Source organism: Podarcis vaucheri (assembly GCF_965113315.1).
Source record: "Podarcis vaucheri genome assembly, chromosome: 4".
Lineage (NCBI taxonomy): Eukaryota > Metazoa > Chordata > Lepidosauria > Squamata > Lacertidae > Podarcis > Podarcis vaucheri.
In genome coordinates this window covers 82,085,145-82,102,048 of record NC_138762.1, presented here as the reverse complement: position 1 = coordinate 82,102,048, position 16,904 = coordinate 82,085,145, and the positions used below count along the sequence as shown (strand labels likewise).

Below are 16,904 nucleotides of genomic sequence, written 5' to 3'. Positions count from 1 at the left end.
GGTGTGTGCTTGTTTTTACTGAGCAAGGTAAATTTAGAGGAGAAGGGGGAAATATATTCAATTCAAAATGAAAATGTTGCATTCAACAGACATTTTGATTTCTAATTGCAGTTTTGCCCATTTGTTTATACGCTGCAGGCATTTACTAGTTCCACATAGAGAGTTTCCGTTAGTGCACCAACTGTGGGAGCTTTCTGGTAGTCACATTAAATCTCAAAACGGTGTGTACAGTGCTAGATTATTTTAATTCCCCATGGTGGTTGCTTTTTAACCATTGAAGATGTGAGAATGCGAATTCCTGCACAGGGCACGCTTTCCTATACGGACTCACACATTATAGCAGGATTTTCAGAACCCAAAATCAGCCCTAACTTTGGATGAAGAAACCCAGAGAGAAGATGTAGGTGTTATGAACAGACTGAAAGAAGAACTATTTTAAGCTTCATATATAGAAACACTTCTGTTGTCATAACAGAATGAAATATAGTTCCTCCTGGTGTTCTTGTGTGGACTAAAATCATAGTGTGTCAAGAAAACAGCCCACCGCCGTATGTTAGATTGTGGTACATTAAAATCTAGCCACTTGGGGGGACAGGGAATTTTTTTTTTTTAATCTGTGACATGACAGGGAGTGGCTGCCTCCATTTAAAGAATGGCAATTTGTATTAAGAACAGAAACAATGCAAAGAGCAGAAACCCTCTGAAAAAATTCAGTGAACAATGCAAGGTGAACAATGCACAATGAAAGCATCCTCTGCAAGAGCCCCAAAAGGCTGCTCACTCAAGACGTTACCTTCGTGAGGGTGGGTTTTTCATGATCACGATCACCCAATAACTGATGCTGAAAAAACAACCACCTGTAACACCTCCATCGTTCTGCCTGGACACTGAGGTCCAGCGCCGAGGGCCTTCTGGCGGTTCCCTCACTGCGAGAAGCCAAGTTACAGGGAACCAGGCAGAGGGCCTTCTCGGTAGTGGCACCCGCCCTGTGGAACCCCCCCCCACCAGATGTCAAAGAGAAAAATAACTACCAAACTTTTAGAAGACATCTGAAGGCAGCCCTTCATTAAAAGGGAAGCTTTTAATGTTTAATAGGTTATTGTATTTTAGTGTTTTGTTGGAAGCCGCCCAGAGTGGCTGGGGAAACCCAGCCAGATGGGCGGGGTATAAATAATATTATTATTATTATTATTTAACCTTTGAAGAGGTAGAATTTTGTATTATCATCTGGAGTTAAGACTCCATGCCTTGAACTTTCCTTTGTTCTGCTTTTCAGTATCAGTTGTACTCTACGCAGCCAGCAATAAAGAAGCCTGTTTGTTTATCTGAAGTGAGAAGTAAGAATTAATTCATTCTGCAGTTGTGATTAGCAGAGCAGGATTGGGTGCTTATTCCTAAAAGGTGAAATAAAGCGATAACTTAAAGTGATCTGAAAAAATATTTACCATAAGTTACCCTTTATTCCTTTACATTACCCACCTAGGGGCTTTCCCCCCTCTTCTTTTTCATGAGTATTTAATGGCAAAGGATGAAAACAGCCCTAGAGGAACAGAAACACTGCTTTGTGTACCCTACAGATCAATGTTTGGTTCGCCATCTAAGCTGTAACTCTGGTCTAATTTCTGATTTTATCAGTGTGCACGGCTCAGCATGAAGCCTTTTCAGGTTTTCTGGGCAGAAAAATCAAACCAGCAACCAGTAAAAAATTGTTTCCAAATGCTTTCCACAATTAGTTTCCAGGTGCTTCTATAGCAACCAGTTAAAAAGCTTTCCATTGGTTGTCGAACAGGAAGTAAAATCTAAAGGTCAGAAACAAGACTAGCAAGAGGGTCCTTCAAGGATGAGTTAATAAACACACCCTAAAGTATTTATTTTCTCTCTTCCCTACTTTTAGGGGACAAGAAAGCTTGCTTTGTTCTGCATATAGTTCTCAGCCCCACTTCTCCTAAACACTTCACTATAGTCACATTGTCATCTGTTCCTACTCTGTACCTAACCCTTATTTCCCCCCGAATCTATGGTGTCAATGATACATGGGTAAAACAGACTTTTGAGAAAGCAAGCTCCGCACTAGTTTTTAACCAGTGTAAACTGTTATTTGTTCACATCCCCTTGTGCAATGTATCCTTATTTTTTCCTGGCATTTATACTATTTTTGTTGTTGTTAATTTGACCTTTATATAGCTCATTATGTACATTAACTTTGGCCACCTCATGAGAAGAGAAGACTCCCTGGAAAAGACCCTGGTGTTGGGAAAGATGAGGAGGGCACAAGGAGAAGGGGACGACAGAGGACGAGATGGTTGGATAGTGTTCTCGAAGCTACCAGCATGAGTTTGACCAAACTGCGGGAGGCAGTGGAAGACAGGAGTGCCTGGCGTGCTCTGTTCCATGGGGTCACAAAGAGTCAGATACGACTAAACAACAACAACATGTACATTAACACACACTGCACGGGGAAGGCTAGAATTGGAAGGTCGCTGCCTTTCCATCCCCCTGGTCTGGACCTCACATTCTCTCTACTGTGTTTTTTTGGGGGGTGGGGGTGGGGGTTTGGCTGGTGTATTGTTTCCCTTCCTGCTCACCAAAATAAGCGACCTAAACACGTGGCTGACAAGGAAGGCTAACTGCAGTATGAATTGGACACAAGTTACCATATAGCACTCTCGCAGCCAGGCAAGCTCACTGGAAGACACTTTTGCCCACACATCCCCTCAGACCACCTTCAGGCAAGAACTCAGCTCTTGACAAAAACTTTATTTTGTTTCAGAGACAGAGAGACGGATATATTCAGAGTAGACGTGTCGTGTAAACTGTTATGTTGAGATAGTGTGTGTCTACACACATATGCATGCACACAACACTCCATTTACACAGCACAGTCCTCACCATTGTGATAGGAATTTTGAGGTCTTGGATATATGGTATGTATGTATGTTTAGTCGTTTAGTCGTGTCCGACTCTTCGTGACCCCCTGGACCAGAGCACGCCAGGCACGTCTGTCCTCCACTGCCTCCCGCAGTTTGATCAAACTCATGCTAGTAGCTTCAAGAACACCATCCAACCATCTCATTCTCTGTCGTCCCCTTCTCCTTGTGCCCTCCATCTTTCCCAACATCAGGGTCTTTTCCAGGGAGTCCTCTCTTCTCATGAGGTGGCCAAAGTATTGGAGCCTCAGCTTCACGATCTGTCCTTCCAGTGAGCACTCAGGGCTGATTTCCTTCAGAATGGAGAGGTTTGATCTTCTTGCAGTCCATGGGACTCTCAAGAGTCTCCTCCAGCACCATAATTCAAAAGCATCAAATATATGGTAATATATATGGTATGGTATGGTATGGTATGGATATATGGTAATATATGTATATGGATATATGGCCAACCAAGCACATACATAGATCAGCACAGGAAGACCGACCTGGAACCATTTTGATTCCTAAACTGAGCAAATGTTTTCTCTGCAAGGTCAAAGTGGGAAACCTCCCCATTGTCTCTTTCCTCACAAATCCTGTATTAAGGGCACATTTAAGATATGAATAGGGTGTGAGCCTGTGACCTGGCCCAGGAACTAAGTATCATCACAAGAGACTGGCCAGGCTCCCCAGGCAATCCAATCAAGTAACCTGCCAGACAGGAGATAAACAATGACAGGAGAAAAACAACATTCAAATGTGTTTAAGACCGCCTTTTTTGTGATGTAGGTGTGATGTATCTGGAGGGTGGTCTTAGGTTACACCCCTTCTGTGATGTATGTATGATGTTTCTGGGGTGGTCTTGATCTACAGGGTGGCAATTTCAAAAGTCTTGGCCTTGCACGCCATTGTTCTGGATTCCTCCTCCTTTCCTGCGGGTGAGGGGAGCACCCTGTTGCAACAGATCAATAAAGATCAAGCTTACTAGCTGCTTTGCTTCTCAATATTCTCTGGTTGGCCTCTGTTATTTTCTCCTACCAATAGGGAACCTAGGTAAGGACTCTATATGGGCTCTTGGATACCCCATAAGGGAAAAGGGCAATTTTTGTTTACAACACCATGTTTACTCAGAAGAAAGCTCTGTTGAATTCAGCTCCCAGGTAAACTGAGGTTTGGCAGGGCTGATGCTACACCTTCGGAAACGAGGCTTTGTGAGCGCAAAAGAGCAGCAGCTGCCCAGACGGAAAGCGGGAGGGAAGCTAGAATAACGGGTAAGCAAGAAGCAGAAGCAAGACCGAGATGTTATTCAGGTCTGCTCAGAAGTACGCGCGGCGGAGTCCAGCGGGGCTTACTCCCGGGGGCGGGGAGCAGGTACCAGGACTGCAGCCGCCTAAGCCTGACTCTATCCTGCAAAAGGAGAAACAACAGGGAGGGAAGAGCCGACGAGCTGAGCACAGGGCTACTTCCGTTTTCCCACCCGCTCAGGTCCCTTTTTTTGCTCAGTGCAGCGCATCCTCCTCCTCCTCCTCCTTTTCCCCCACCGGCAACAAAGGAGCCCTGGGCACCCCGCTCCCCTTCTTGCCCGGAATAGCGGTGGGCTGGAAGGAGTGGGCGGCGCTCGGCTTGCATGCAGGCGAGGCTGAGGAGGTGAGGGGCGCCGCCGCTGTCGGCGCTGCTACCGCTTTCCCGCTCGCGCCAACTCCACGCGGCGGTCCCGGGCTGCCCCGGAGAAAGGAGGCAGGTCCTCCCCGTGCCGTAGGCTGGAGAGGAACTTGCGGGTGAAGGAGGGCGCGGAGAAAGAGGAAGACTGCTAGGCGAGGTGGGAGCACCTGGCCGGGGAGCGTCGCAGCCCTCAGAAAAAGCAGCAGCAGCAGCAGCATCCCGGCCCCGGAGGTGAGCGCGAGTCATGTGCTTTGTGTGTTTGTTTGGGTTCAGGCGGCTCCTCCTCGTCAAGGGGTAGCCGGGGGTTGGGTGGGGGGAATGATTTGAATCCCGGCTGCTCCCGCCTTTACCGGCTCTCCTACTCAGTGCACGTTAGTTTGGGGTGGGTGGGTGCTGTGTTTGTTTCCGCGCCCCCCTTTGCTGGGAAAGAAAGGTGAGGGGAGGTGAGCTGCAAAGCGGCGCTTCCCGCGCCCTCGCGCCCCCCCGGTTCCTTTGTGAGTTTGAAGAGAAACCTCGGCTCCCAGTTTTGCTTCCAGAGCACCGGCTCGTCGATGGGGATTGGAGGCAAGGGCCGTAGCCCTGGGGTAAGAGAGGGCTTTGCCTTGCATGCAAAAGGGGCCGGGTTAAATCCCCATAGGCTCTGTCTTTCAGTAGGCCTGGGGAAAACTCCTGCCTTGAAACCCCTAGATTGCTCCTTCAGAGACGATATTGGTCTGGCGTGGTCTGTGGCGACTTCCTATGCACCCTCTTTCACCCGCTTGCTCCTAAGTCCCACTAAGTTCAAAAGGGACTTCCCTACCTTAGTAACTGTAAAAAGACGGCTTCCTGAAAGCAAGAGTGAGTTGTCCACCTGTAATGTCCATTGTTGTGTATTGGAGGGAATTAGACCAGGTGTGTCTTGCCATGTCCTAGATGTTGGTGCTGCCGTGAGAAAAGATGCACTTGCTGAAACTCCTTTTGCTCACACAGCAGCTGAAAGGCACAAGGACAGACACCTTGGACTCTGTTGTGTGTTGCCCTTCCTCTTTCACATTTATTTATTAGACATATGCCGCACTTCATCATAAGATCTGAGGCCTGTTCGCAAGATATGTTGTCGCTATCAACTTTAATGTCCCAGCTGCAAGTGGGAATATGAGAATTTATTTTAACAAGTTTATATAACTATGTTAGAAACTGAGCTAGGAGCTAAATGGCATCTTAAACCTAGGTTACAGGCGCAACGACAAAATGTCTAGGTGAGCTTTTTTTATAACAAGAATACAGAGCTGAAAATGAATGAAATGCAGCTAAAATATTATGTTCATTTTTCACATGGTCTAGTCCTTCCCCTGCCCACCCCCTTAATATCCTTAGGAGGGTCTTTTCCCCAGCCTTCAGGGAGTAGCTGGAAGTGGGGAGGTAGAAAAATCTCCTTTCCTTCCACTCTGAAGGTTTAATCTGAAATCTTAGGCACAGTACTACACTCAGAAACTGCTCACACTAATGAAATTTCCTGTTGCAAAATGTGCCTAGAACAATGGGAGTTTCGAACACTCTTATATACTGCTTAGTCATCAACACGAATAAGCTGTTTACATGAAACAGACATTAAAATTGCCAGGAAAATCAGATGTTAAAAAAACTTAGGGAACTTTAAAAAATTCAAAATAGAAATGAAATTAGTAGTTTCAAAAATGCACATTATAAAATAAAATTACATATTAAAATACACATCAGATATACATGTCTGAGTAGGCCTAATTAGAGTCGCATGCTTCAGTTACTGTGTATTGGTATAAATTTGTGGTGGCTGGTGTCCATTGGAACTGGGAATATGGAAGGTAGAGAAGCCAAGAACAGGTCTTAGGATCTTCCTAAAAAATGTTCAGCAACTTTCAGGGTGTTCTGGTTTTTACTTTTTGAGATATGGCAACCCTAAACCAGAGCCAACAAATTCTACTTCCACCCCCTGCCTGACTGCTGAATTTTACAAGCGCAGCAACAAAACTAAGGAAGAGGAGGTTGCCACATGCAGTTCCAACCTCTGGACTGCTTGTAAGCAAGAAGTCAAGCATGGGGGGGGGCTGGGGGCTGGTTGAGGCTAGACTGAGAGGGATGGTGGGACAGTGTGCTATTTTCTCCCTAATGGGCCAGTCTCCACTAGTGTACAGTGTAATATTGTGCATATCTATTCAGAAGTTAAGTCCCATTGACTTTCATGAGACTTAACTCTCAGTTTGGTGGTAAGGTTGCAGCCATGGGATCAGTTAACGTGCTGAAAGGATAGATAGTGTGGTTTGTTTTTAGGTGCATAAATTGCAGTTAATGAACAAATGGCAATCTGGGGAGCAGTAGAATAGAATGGAGTGTGTACAGCCATTGCTGCATAAAAAGCCCTGCAATACCTGTCAGCCAGGTATAAGTTGTATACATCACCTACCTGGATAGGATTCTTGGGCAGCCTTCTTGCCGCTGAAGCACCTTGTTTCAGGATCCTCTAATGGCAGTAGCATTGCCTCTTCTGTGCTTTTTGCTGGATCCTTACCCTCCCCAGAGACATAGGGTGGATATTAGCACCACATCATGGATAATGAAAAAGCCCAATCCTATGTTATGTTGCAAGTTAAGTTCCACTGTATTTAACAGAGTTCACTCCCAGATAAGGTGTGCATCCAGGCATACTTACTTGCGAGTAAATTCCATTAAGCACAACGGTGCATACAATACAACCCCATTAAATGGAAGCAATTGTTGAATTGATTATCTTGGTCTTGTGTTAAAAAAATGTACATTATATTTCAAGAAAAAGTCCTGTATTAAAAATCTATATTTTTCCTTTTTTCATAGAAGTAAATATTATAAAGAGATGGCAACCAGCAGGGTAAAGAGATATCATGTAGTAATAATCTGTTTCAGGTTAAGTGTTCCCTTTTTTCCTGTGTGGTTGGGAAAAAATGCCATGTCTCAATTTAATTCGTAATTACATTTTGCTTGGAGCTGCTGAGCTACTGAAGTTCTCTTGAATTGTTCCACTGGAAATTGTGTACACTTTTCCTTGTGTTTTCCAAATATGTGACTTTTTAGCAAGGTGCACAATAATGCAGGCTGGGGGGAGGTATAAACTTTATATCTTGAAATATTAAAGTATATTTCATACCCCTTAAAATTCATATCCATTTAAATTTTACAAAATTATGTGGTTTGGTTTGGTTTGATTGGATTTGTGAAGCTTTTGTAGTTCCTCAGAACCCTTTGGACAACTCACAACATATAACATCTATACTCATAACCATAAAAATACAGTATTTCAACAGCTAAAAATGAGAATCTCCAAACCTTAAAATAATATACAAGCAGCAAGCCAACAGCAGAATAGCCTTGCTCCATGTATGCCCTCTGGAAGAATTTTTAGTTTTATTTGTCAACTAGATGAATAAAGTATTCATAGTAAACAGCCTGCCAGACTTTCCTGGGGGGAGAGTTCTAGATGAGGGTGCTGCTACTGGAAATGCCCTTGGCTATATATGGCTTTTAGTTTGTCACCTGGTTAAAAATGGATGAAAACAGGGAATTTAATGCATTTTAAATGTCTTCTGTCTTGGGCAAAATTCATCTCTGCCGAGAATTTGTGCAATTTGGGTATGTTATCGCTTTCTTGGTTTTGGAGCTGTTGCTTTTGAGAAACAGGCTGCCAGAATGCTGAAAGATCCAGGATCTTTTTTAAAAAAACTTTTACATACCCATTTATTTATTTTAAAAAGCCTCCTGCCCTCAGCTTGATGACAAGTTTCTGGAAGGAAACCAAAAATAAGAAAAGTACTCTGACTGGTAAATCATTGTCCTATTTGCGTTTATTCAGAAGTAAGCCCTATTCAGTTCAGTAGGATTTACTCCCAGGGAAGTGGACATAGGATTGTAGCCTCTGTGACTTCTGGCCTGATAACTCTTCAGAAAACTGAACATTTAGGCTAATCATTGCCAGCTATCTCTATAATCCTGCCAGGTTCAGCTTGTGAGAGGTGATTTGATGCTTCTCAATATGCCAGAAATCATTTTCTGAAAAGGAATGTTACATTATGAGATAATATATACAGAATTACAAAGGGCAAAATTATCAGCAGCTTGGTCTTTTGTCTAAAAACATTTGCACAAATTAAATATTTGTTAGGCCTACAGAATACGCAAAATCTGTATTCCAGTTTTTTAAACAGTCCCTACAAAGTGGCCTCCAGTTTAGAATTAGGTGATGTGTTATACTTTACAAGTTGCAGAAGACCTGGGGACATGAGCATGCTTGTGGAAGAAACTTTTTTTTCTTTTTAAATTGTAGGAAGTGAAGTAAGATACTTTCATGTCTAATTACTGGAGGTTTGTCCTGTGTAAAGAAAATGGAAGTTGCAGCTGTTTTTCAAAAGACAATCAGCCTAATGAAGGGAAAGAAGATATGGATCACCACATTGTGGTATCGGACATCATCCGGCTTGTGCAAGATAAGCAGAAGATGCTGGCAGTACAGCCAGGTAAGGCAATCTGTGCTACACCTGAGAAACACTTTGCAATAAAGCCAGTCTTCCTCTGTGTCATATATAAAGTCACAAAGAAAATGAGCAAAGCAGGGAATACATTTTTTAAAATGTTGCTAGGAAACTCAGTTCCTCTCCTCCCACATCTTTGACCCTGTGGCCTCTCACACTCACCTCTATATTCCTGTTTCTCCTATTCATATAGAACCAGCACAGGAGAGGGGTGTTTATGACAGAAAAAGTGTTAAGAGCAGGAAGGAGGTAATTTGTTAACAAATGTGTGATGCTGTGCTAGTAGCTTTTCAGCCTGCGTGTAATATGTGCTCTCTCACCTGTGTTCTCTCACTTCTGTCTCTCCAATCAGCACATCCATTTCCTGCTTCTGCAAAATGTAGGATAAACGAGCTCTATGTTTTGTGATAAACGTATCTTTAGATTAGAATTTGCTTCTTTTCATTGCATCCTAGAACTTCGGAACTTGCTTTCAATACGGTTATTCAGCTAATGTTTGATACTTTGTAGCTAGGGTGATTAATTTGGCGTGCAGTAGACATGTTTCTGGAAAAATAGTGAGTCCCCCCCCAATTGTCTACCACTTTGCAGATGCTTCCTCCCCCCACCCCACCCCCATTTATGCCATACACTGCAGCTAGCTACTTAGAGCAAAAGGGTTGTCTGGTTTATTCAATGTAAGCAGATTTTAGTTTCCTGAAATCCACCATGAACATTCTGATTGTGAGCCGACAATAATACTATCCAGAAGCTCTAGGATGTTAATGTTGAATCAGACTCAAAACTGGAAGTATTGCACAAGGACACATTCCTTAGCCAGGTTAAGAAAGTATTGAAAACAACTGAATTTAAATATCCTGGGATATTTTGCACACACACCTACTCCACCCCCCCCTCCCCGCAACTTATAAGTGGCTAAATTTGAAAAAAAATGCTTTAGGAAATCTGCTTAGTTATCTTGATTGCACAAACAGGCTTTTGAGTTTGCTGCAATTCCTGTACAGTTCAGAAATACTTGGTGGTGAAAATAGCTAGCAATGGATGGATACCATATACTGGAAGGACATTGTGGGATTCTGGTGAATAAAGTCATCTACATTTTACGGTGTAAATTTGCAAGAAAAAAATCCATTTCCAGGCACCCAATGTTCAGGTGCAGAGTGAATGCACATGGCCAGAGAGATCAGGTTCACATCCTAACCTAAAAACCCAAATTGTTGGTTAGAAAGCCTCTGTAGGAAGCCTCTGTATTGAACATGGATATAAACATTTCTTTTTCATCACTGCAAATATTTAATTAGAAAAGGAATAATAATAAATAATAATAATAATAAATTTATTTATACCCCACCCATCTGGCTGGGTTTCCCCAGCCACTCTGGGCGGCTTCCAACAAAATATTAAAATACAACAGTCTGTTTTACATTAAAAGTTTCCCTAAACAGGGCTGCCTTCAGATCTCTTCTAAAAGTCTGGTAGTTGTTTTTCTCTTGGACATCTGGTGGGAGGGCGTTGCACAGGGCGGGTGCCACTACTGGGAAGGCCCTCTGCCTGGTTCCCTGTAACTTGGCTTCTCGCAGTGAGGGAACCGCCAGAAGGCCCTCGGCGCTGGACCTCAGAACGATGGGGGTGGAGACGCTCCTTCAGGTATACTGGACCGAGGCCATTTAGGGCTTTAAATGAATCCCTTGCTAAAGGTACAAAAATAATAAGATGGTTTGTGATTGGGAAACAGAACAGTTTAAAATTGATAATAGGATATTAAATGGGCATATGATGGAAATACGCGAAGAAAAAATGAGAGCATATCAATCTGTAATAGCTGCAGTTAGATGTCACAATATAGCCATGGTTTATTTTGATGGGAAGGAGCTTCAGGCTTGGGTGCAACCTCCCCTCCTCTGTGGCATGACCACAAGGAGGACTTCAGAAACTTTTGCTTCTGTTTTTGATTAGCTGCAACTTGTCATTTCACCCATACCTGACAAACTGTGGTTAATCTTAAACTATTGCCAAACCACGGTTCTGAAGCTGCGTTGTTTCAATAAACCATAGTTAAGAAGAATAAGAATAAGAATATCTTTATTGTCATTGCCCCCTTCGGGGACAACAAAATTACTTGACTGCTCCATAAAAACACTAATTAAACAATACAGAATAATACAGCAAGGGAGATTAGATGACTTTCAAAGTCCGGGCTTCCCATTCAGGGCCGAGATCGCTCTGGAGAAGAAGCTGTTCTTAAGACGGCTCGTTCTTGTCTTCATCGACCTGTATCTCCGTCCCGACGGCAGGAGCTCGAAGAGACAGTGACCAGGATGCGATGGATCTTTTACTATGTCCAGTGCCTTCCTATGGCACCTTGTGGCATAAATCTGCTCAGATTAACCACAGGTCAGGTTGTGTATAATGCTATGTTGGAGTTATTAAAAACGGAAGTAAAAGCTTCAGCTGCACTGAGGGGAAAATACAGGGGGGAGAATATGGTTTATCATGTCCAAACACAGCCAGTATGTGTGTCAGTTGTTCAACTTGTCTTAAAAATGCAAATTGTCAGTTTATACATTTATGTAAATTTCATTTCACAGCTGCTATGTTCACAGGCTCTAGAAATCTTGAGCAATTATATTTATGAGCGTGGGGGGGGGAGTGGAGACAGTCATCAGGCAAGCTGGGTTAAGATTGGGGGGGAAGTTCCCCTGAGTTTGACATCCTGCAGAGCTTTCTTCAGCAGAAATGGTAACTGCTAGAAATGGTAATTCTGCACTCCAGCAGGTGTTCTTTAATTATCTTGGAACAAATTCAACTTAGCTTATTATCAATATAGTAGTCATTTTAATAATGTGGAAATTCAAATGAGAAAGGAAATCACACACCCTGGCAGAAAGTCGTCTGTTATGCATTACACATTTTGCTAAATCCGGTTATTAAGTACAGGCTTCATTCATTAATCCCATACTGCCTCCTGAAAATCAGGAACATATCAAAGAATCTTAGAATTGTAGGGTTGGAAGGGACACCGAAGGGTCATCTAGTCCAACCCCCTGCAGGTGCAGAACTTGGATTTTCATTTTTTTTGCGAACTAGTGATACATAAGTAGTAATGCTTCCCATTTAAGTTACCCAAGATACGGGTTTTTATTTCCTAAAATAATTAAATGGAAGGCAGCTTGGATGAAAATTGTAGTTTTCATTGCTTTTAGTTAATTGCTTTGACCATCACCACTTAATTTTACCCTTAAAGGGTGTCCTTAAGTAAGTGGAAAGTTTTACTGCTACATTTTGTGCTGATAATTGAGTCTTTAAGCTAGACTGGCTCAACGTAATAAATATGAAGTGAGGTATTCAAAAAATATTTTATGTTGTGTTTACTGCCAGCTTATATCAAGTTACGTGACTTTTTTTTTTTTTTTGGAACTGACAGTAATTTCCCCGAGGAGACTTGCTTTGCTTGATACTACCTTGGAATTAACCTTGGCGTTATTTAGTATTAGATTAGCTAACCATACTTCAAAGGAGAACTCCGCAGTACTTTTTAAAATAGGGTTTTTAATCCACATTTATATGCTGCAGTACCAGTTAGCCCAGTATGCTAACAGGAGTATGCACACCATGGCTTAAATGATGGGGGGGGGTGAATTTGGACAAATGGAAGAAAGCTTTCCTCAGCCAGATGAATGTAGATCAAGAATGTGAAAACGTAGGTTTTTATTAACTTCAACACACACAGTTCAGGTATTTTTTGGAATTGACATTAATTGACCTGAGCAATCTTTACCTGGAGACACAAGTGGCTAGGAGTACCTATTTCCAGCTATGGCTCCTGTTGGGCAGGTATTACTTGGTGACTGTATTCTGTACTTTGCATGGCGTCTAGAGTGCTATATACTCTACCTGGGGCTGCCCTTGAAAGCAATTCAGAAACTTCCAACTGGTCCAGAATGCAGCAGCTAGCTTGTGGTCTGTGGTTCCATTTAGAATTCACGCAACCCCTTTTTCTAAAACATTTGCACTGGCTGCAGTTCATTTCTGGATCCAGTTCAAGGCACTGACATTAGTGTTTAAAGCCTCAAATATCTGAGGCTTCCCTACAAACTCTCAAAGTGTTCAGATGAACAGAGGGACCTTTCTTGATAGTTCCACCTTTCTTGGAGTGCTGGAAATGTTGCCCTGGGAGAGGTTTTTCTCTGTGGCAGCCCCCAAATTGTGTATTTCCATCCCTGCAGAGGTGCATCTAGCGCTTCTGCTGTATGCAGAAGATATGCCTCTTTACTCCCCTTGGCCTTTGATACTTTCCTCTTCATTTAAAAAGCAAATTCAGTGGCTGAAATTGGTAGCTTATCTCCCTCATCTGATTCCTGGTGAGTGGTCTCTGCACAGACATGCTTCAAAGGAATTAGAGCAGTGATGCTTTTATAGCCATTGATTAAAATGTCTGTTTTGTGTCTGAGGTAATTTGGCAGTTTCTGGGTTTTCTTGGTTTTGTGGATTTATGTCACTGGTATTTTGTGCAAGCCTTTTGTGGGGAGGGGAGATTTTCATTGGGGCTTTGGCTGTGGCAATGGGGAGGCTAATCACCCTGCCTTTGTGGTTCTGATTTGGGTTGGCAGGCTCTTGAGTTACTGAGCTTTTTTGTGTAAAAAAAAACAAACAACTATTCAGGAAGGACTCGGTGGAAATGGATTGCTATTTTATGGCTTTGAAAGAAAAATAAATTGAACTTGGATACACAACAGAAACTGTTACATTGACATAATCAAAAGCCTACATGTGGGGTATTTTCAGATAATAAAATGGACAGAGCACAGAAGGTCTGGAAGGTGCACCCCCCCCCGCTTCTGTCAAAGGAATTGTTTTCTTTATTTTTATTTCCACATAGGCCTTAAAATCTATGTGGACAGAATGTTTCTTACCATAGCCCTTGAGGGCTAATTCTGTGTCTTCACCAATCAGCACTGTCCCATGTATTTCCAGTTTATGTTTATAAAAACATAATGCAGAATCCTAATTCTTATAAACACCAGTAATACAGGCAACCCCTGATTCGTGCAGGGGCTGCGTTCTGGGTCAACACTCACAACAACAGAGCATACATAAATTCCCTCACACATGAAAGTCGCCTATCAAGGGAATGCCTAGGCTAGCTGGAATCCTTCTCCTTGTCATCAGGAAGATATGGAAGATTGTGTGAAGGATGTTCCATGATTTGAGCCCCCACCCGCAGTCTTAAGTGATACAGTCTAGACCAGGGTTTTCGAATTTGTGACCCTTCAAATTTTGTTGGACTCCAACTCCCATAATCCATGATGGCTAGAGCTAAAGGATGCTGAAGACGCAACAAGTTATGAGGACTACTGGTTCCCCAACCCTGGTCTAGAACAGAAGGCTAAGCACACAATATCTGGTTTTGGTGAGAACCAGCCCAAATCATCAACCATGGAAGGATTAAAACATATTGGTTGTGTACATTTTATCTCAATGACTGTTTTAGAAATTCTGTGGCAGTTTTCTTAGTGTCGTCTAACACACCAACACAGATGAGATGGTGAGATATTTGGTGTATGAACCCTTACTCCCCAGTAGGTGTTGCTGTTGAACCAATGTCGCATGATGGAGACATGACTGGGAGTTTAAAACAGGAGGAAAAGGAGGACTTTAATTACCGGTACTTATAGGGGTTGGCAGCGATTGTCAAAGCAGTGTATATACCACCTAGGGGGAGACAAAGCCTGGTGAGCAAGTCCTCTCCCCTTTAAATCTCCCTCTTTCGCTATCTGAGCAACAGACAAACGAAAAACATGCAACAAATCATATGACTTCTAAATGTAATGTGTAACATAGAATTGAGCCATCAGCACTTTTGAACAAACTGGATGTTACTCCCCAAAGTGAAAGATGCCTGGTTATTAAAGTGTCCAGTAAATCTCTTTCGAGTGAATGAGGATTTCACTGTGTGAACTCCCTCCCCTGTGCTCTGTTTCCAAGGAAACCACTGCACTGCAAAGGGACTGCATGAAGTTGAATCTGTCAGTTATGCTGCTTTTTGGTTATGTGACTGCAGTTTTGGGATTTAGTACTTGCACTTTTTCCTTTCCTGCTTGACTCACGTGGTGGATGATACCTTCCTTAAACTTTATGAAGTAAATCTCTGTGGTGAAATAGGATTGCGCTTTTGAAGAAAGCTTCAGGAAAGGTTAGTCTGCTTTCCTGGGGCAAGTGTTGGTTGAAAATACACACTCCTCTAATTCCCCCTTATAAATAATGGAAATTTAATGATGTTGTTAGAATATAGAACCTGAGTTCTATATATGCAATAACCTGGAGAGTTATTGCATTTGCCTCTTAAAAGGGTTTTGATAGGTAACATCAAATGTTGTGATGGGATGGAGATTTGTGTTTGTTGTGATTTTATCTTCCACGTCAATGTTTCCTGAACTTGCAGTTGCTCTTTAAGATTAAATCTAACCCTGTGTGAATGATAGCCAAGTTAAAGCTTTTGAAGAAGATTAATAGCATGGACTTTTTATTAGTAGTATTAAAAAATGCTGTGGAGAATCATTATTGTTACAGCATGTGGCACTTTAAGGAGTGTTGTAATCCAACAAAAACACAAGTCTCAGGGGAGTGTTTAATCTGAAATCAACAGTGAAGAAAACAATGTCAGGGCAGAGAGAGTGAGAGAGAGAACAGATAGCAAGGGATGGATGTGAACAGTTTCATGTAGATGAAGTTGGTTACAGATGGGAGGGATTAATACATGTGTGTCTGTTTTAGTAATATTCTGTATGATGCTTTTTCAGGAAAGAACTCAAAACTTATATTTATGTACTTACCTTTATTAAAGTAACTTTTATAATGTAATTGTAAAATATACCACAGTTCTAGTGGCAAAATGTGGAGATTCTCTTTGTTTCATTCATAAAAGGCAATTTTTAAGGCTTGGATTATCTACCCTTGCTTGTTTTCAAAGTAGGATCATGGCTTTAATTACCCTCTGCCCATTAAGACAGAGAGACAAGACAGCAGATACAGTACCTCGGGTTACATACGCTTCAGGTTACATGCGCTTCAGGTTACAGACTCCGTTAACCCAGAAATATTGCTTCAGGTTAAGAACTTTGCTTCAGGATGAGAACAGAAATTGTGCAGCAGCGGCGTGGCGGCAGTGGGAGGCCCCATTAGCTAAAGTGGTGCTTCAGGTTAAGAACAGTTTCAGGTTAAGAACGGACCTCCGGAACGAATTAAGTACTTAACCCGAGGTACCACTGTGACTCCATTGTCCATTCCTTTCAAAGTCTTAAGCAAAGTCACCTACATAAGACTTAGAAGAAGGATGCTCAGAGTTTGTCTGCCTAAGCTGTGGTGATCTAGACCTTGTAGCCCCCTGTATTCTGAACATGATTCTCACCTTCTCTTTGCATTGAATGAGGATGCAGAACAGCAAAACGGGCGTAGGGATAGAAAGTGCAGAATTCTCCCTTCCCATGGCCTCTTGCTCCAAGTATTCTTCTCCCAGGTGTGCACACTTCCAGTATGAGGGGGAAAGAACTTGTGGGAGGGCAGAAAGTGGCTGAAGGGAGAGAACCTTTAGGTGATAAGGGGAGCAGTCTATACTGTTTACATCCAATACTTGTGGTGTTTAAAATTAAGATACACACCCTTTTCTATGTGATGGGAGTAGAACTGGGCGATAACTGGTTTTCAACATCACAATAGTCTAGAACATTGTGATATACTGTGATACATCACAGTGCCTGATATGTCAGTATATCGCTATGTAGAGGCATTGGCTGGCTTCACAGTTTTTCCTGTATCG

At 42.5% G+C, this 16,904-nt stretch overlaps 1 protein-coding gene across 6 annotated transcripts in view; it reads left to right on the top strand.

Annotated features, from left to right (window-relative positions):
* Window positions 1-4,582: 4,582 nt before the first annotated feature.
* The window catches only part of MCF2L (MCF.2 cell line derived transforming sequence like), a 109,817-nt gene continuing 97,495 nt past the window's right edge, over window positions 4,583-16,904 (top strand). For 2 of the 6 annotated variants that reach the window (XM_082218555.1, XM_082218557.1), the window contains exons 1-2: window positions 4,586-4,802; window positions 8,884-9,073. In XM_082218555.1, the coding sequence (XP_082074681.1) occupies window positions 8,905-9,073 (169 nt within the window). In that variant the 5' untranslated portion in view covers window positions 4,586-4,802; window positions 8,884-8,904. Of the gene's footprint in view, window positions 4,803-4,996; window positions 5,156-8,883; window positions 9,074-15,117; window positions 15,282-16,904 lie in introns of those variants that run through there. The other 4 variants (XM_082218554.1, XM_082218556.1, XM_082218558.1 and 1 more) reach the window with 4 other exon arrangements.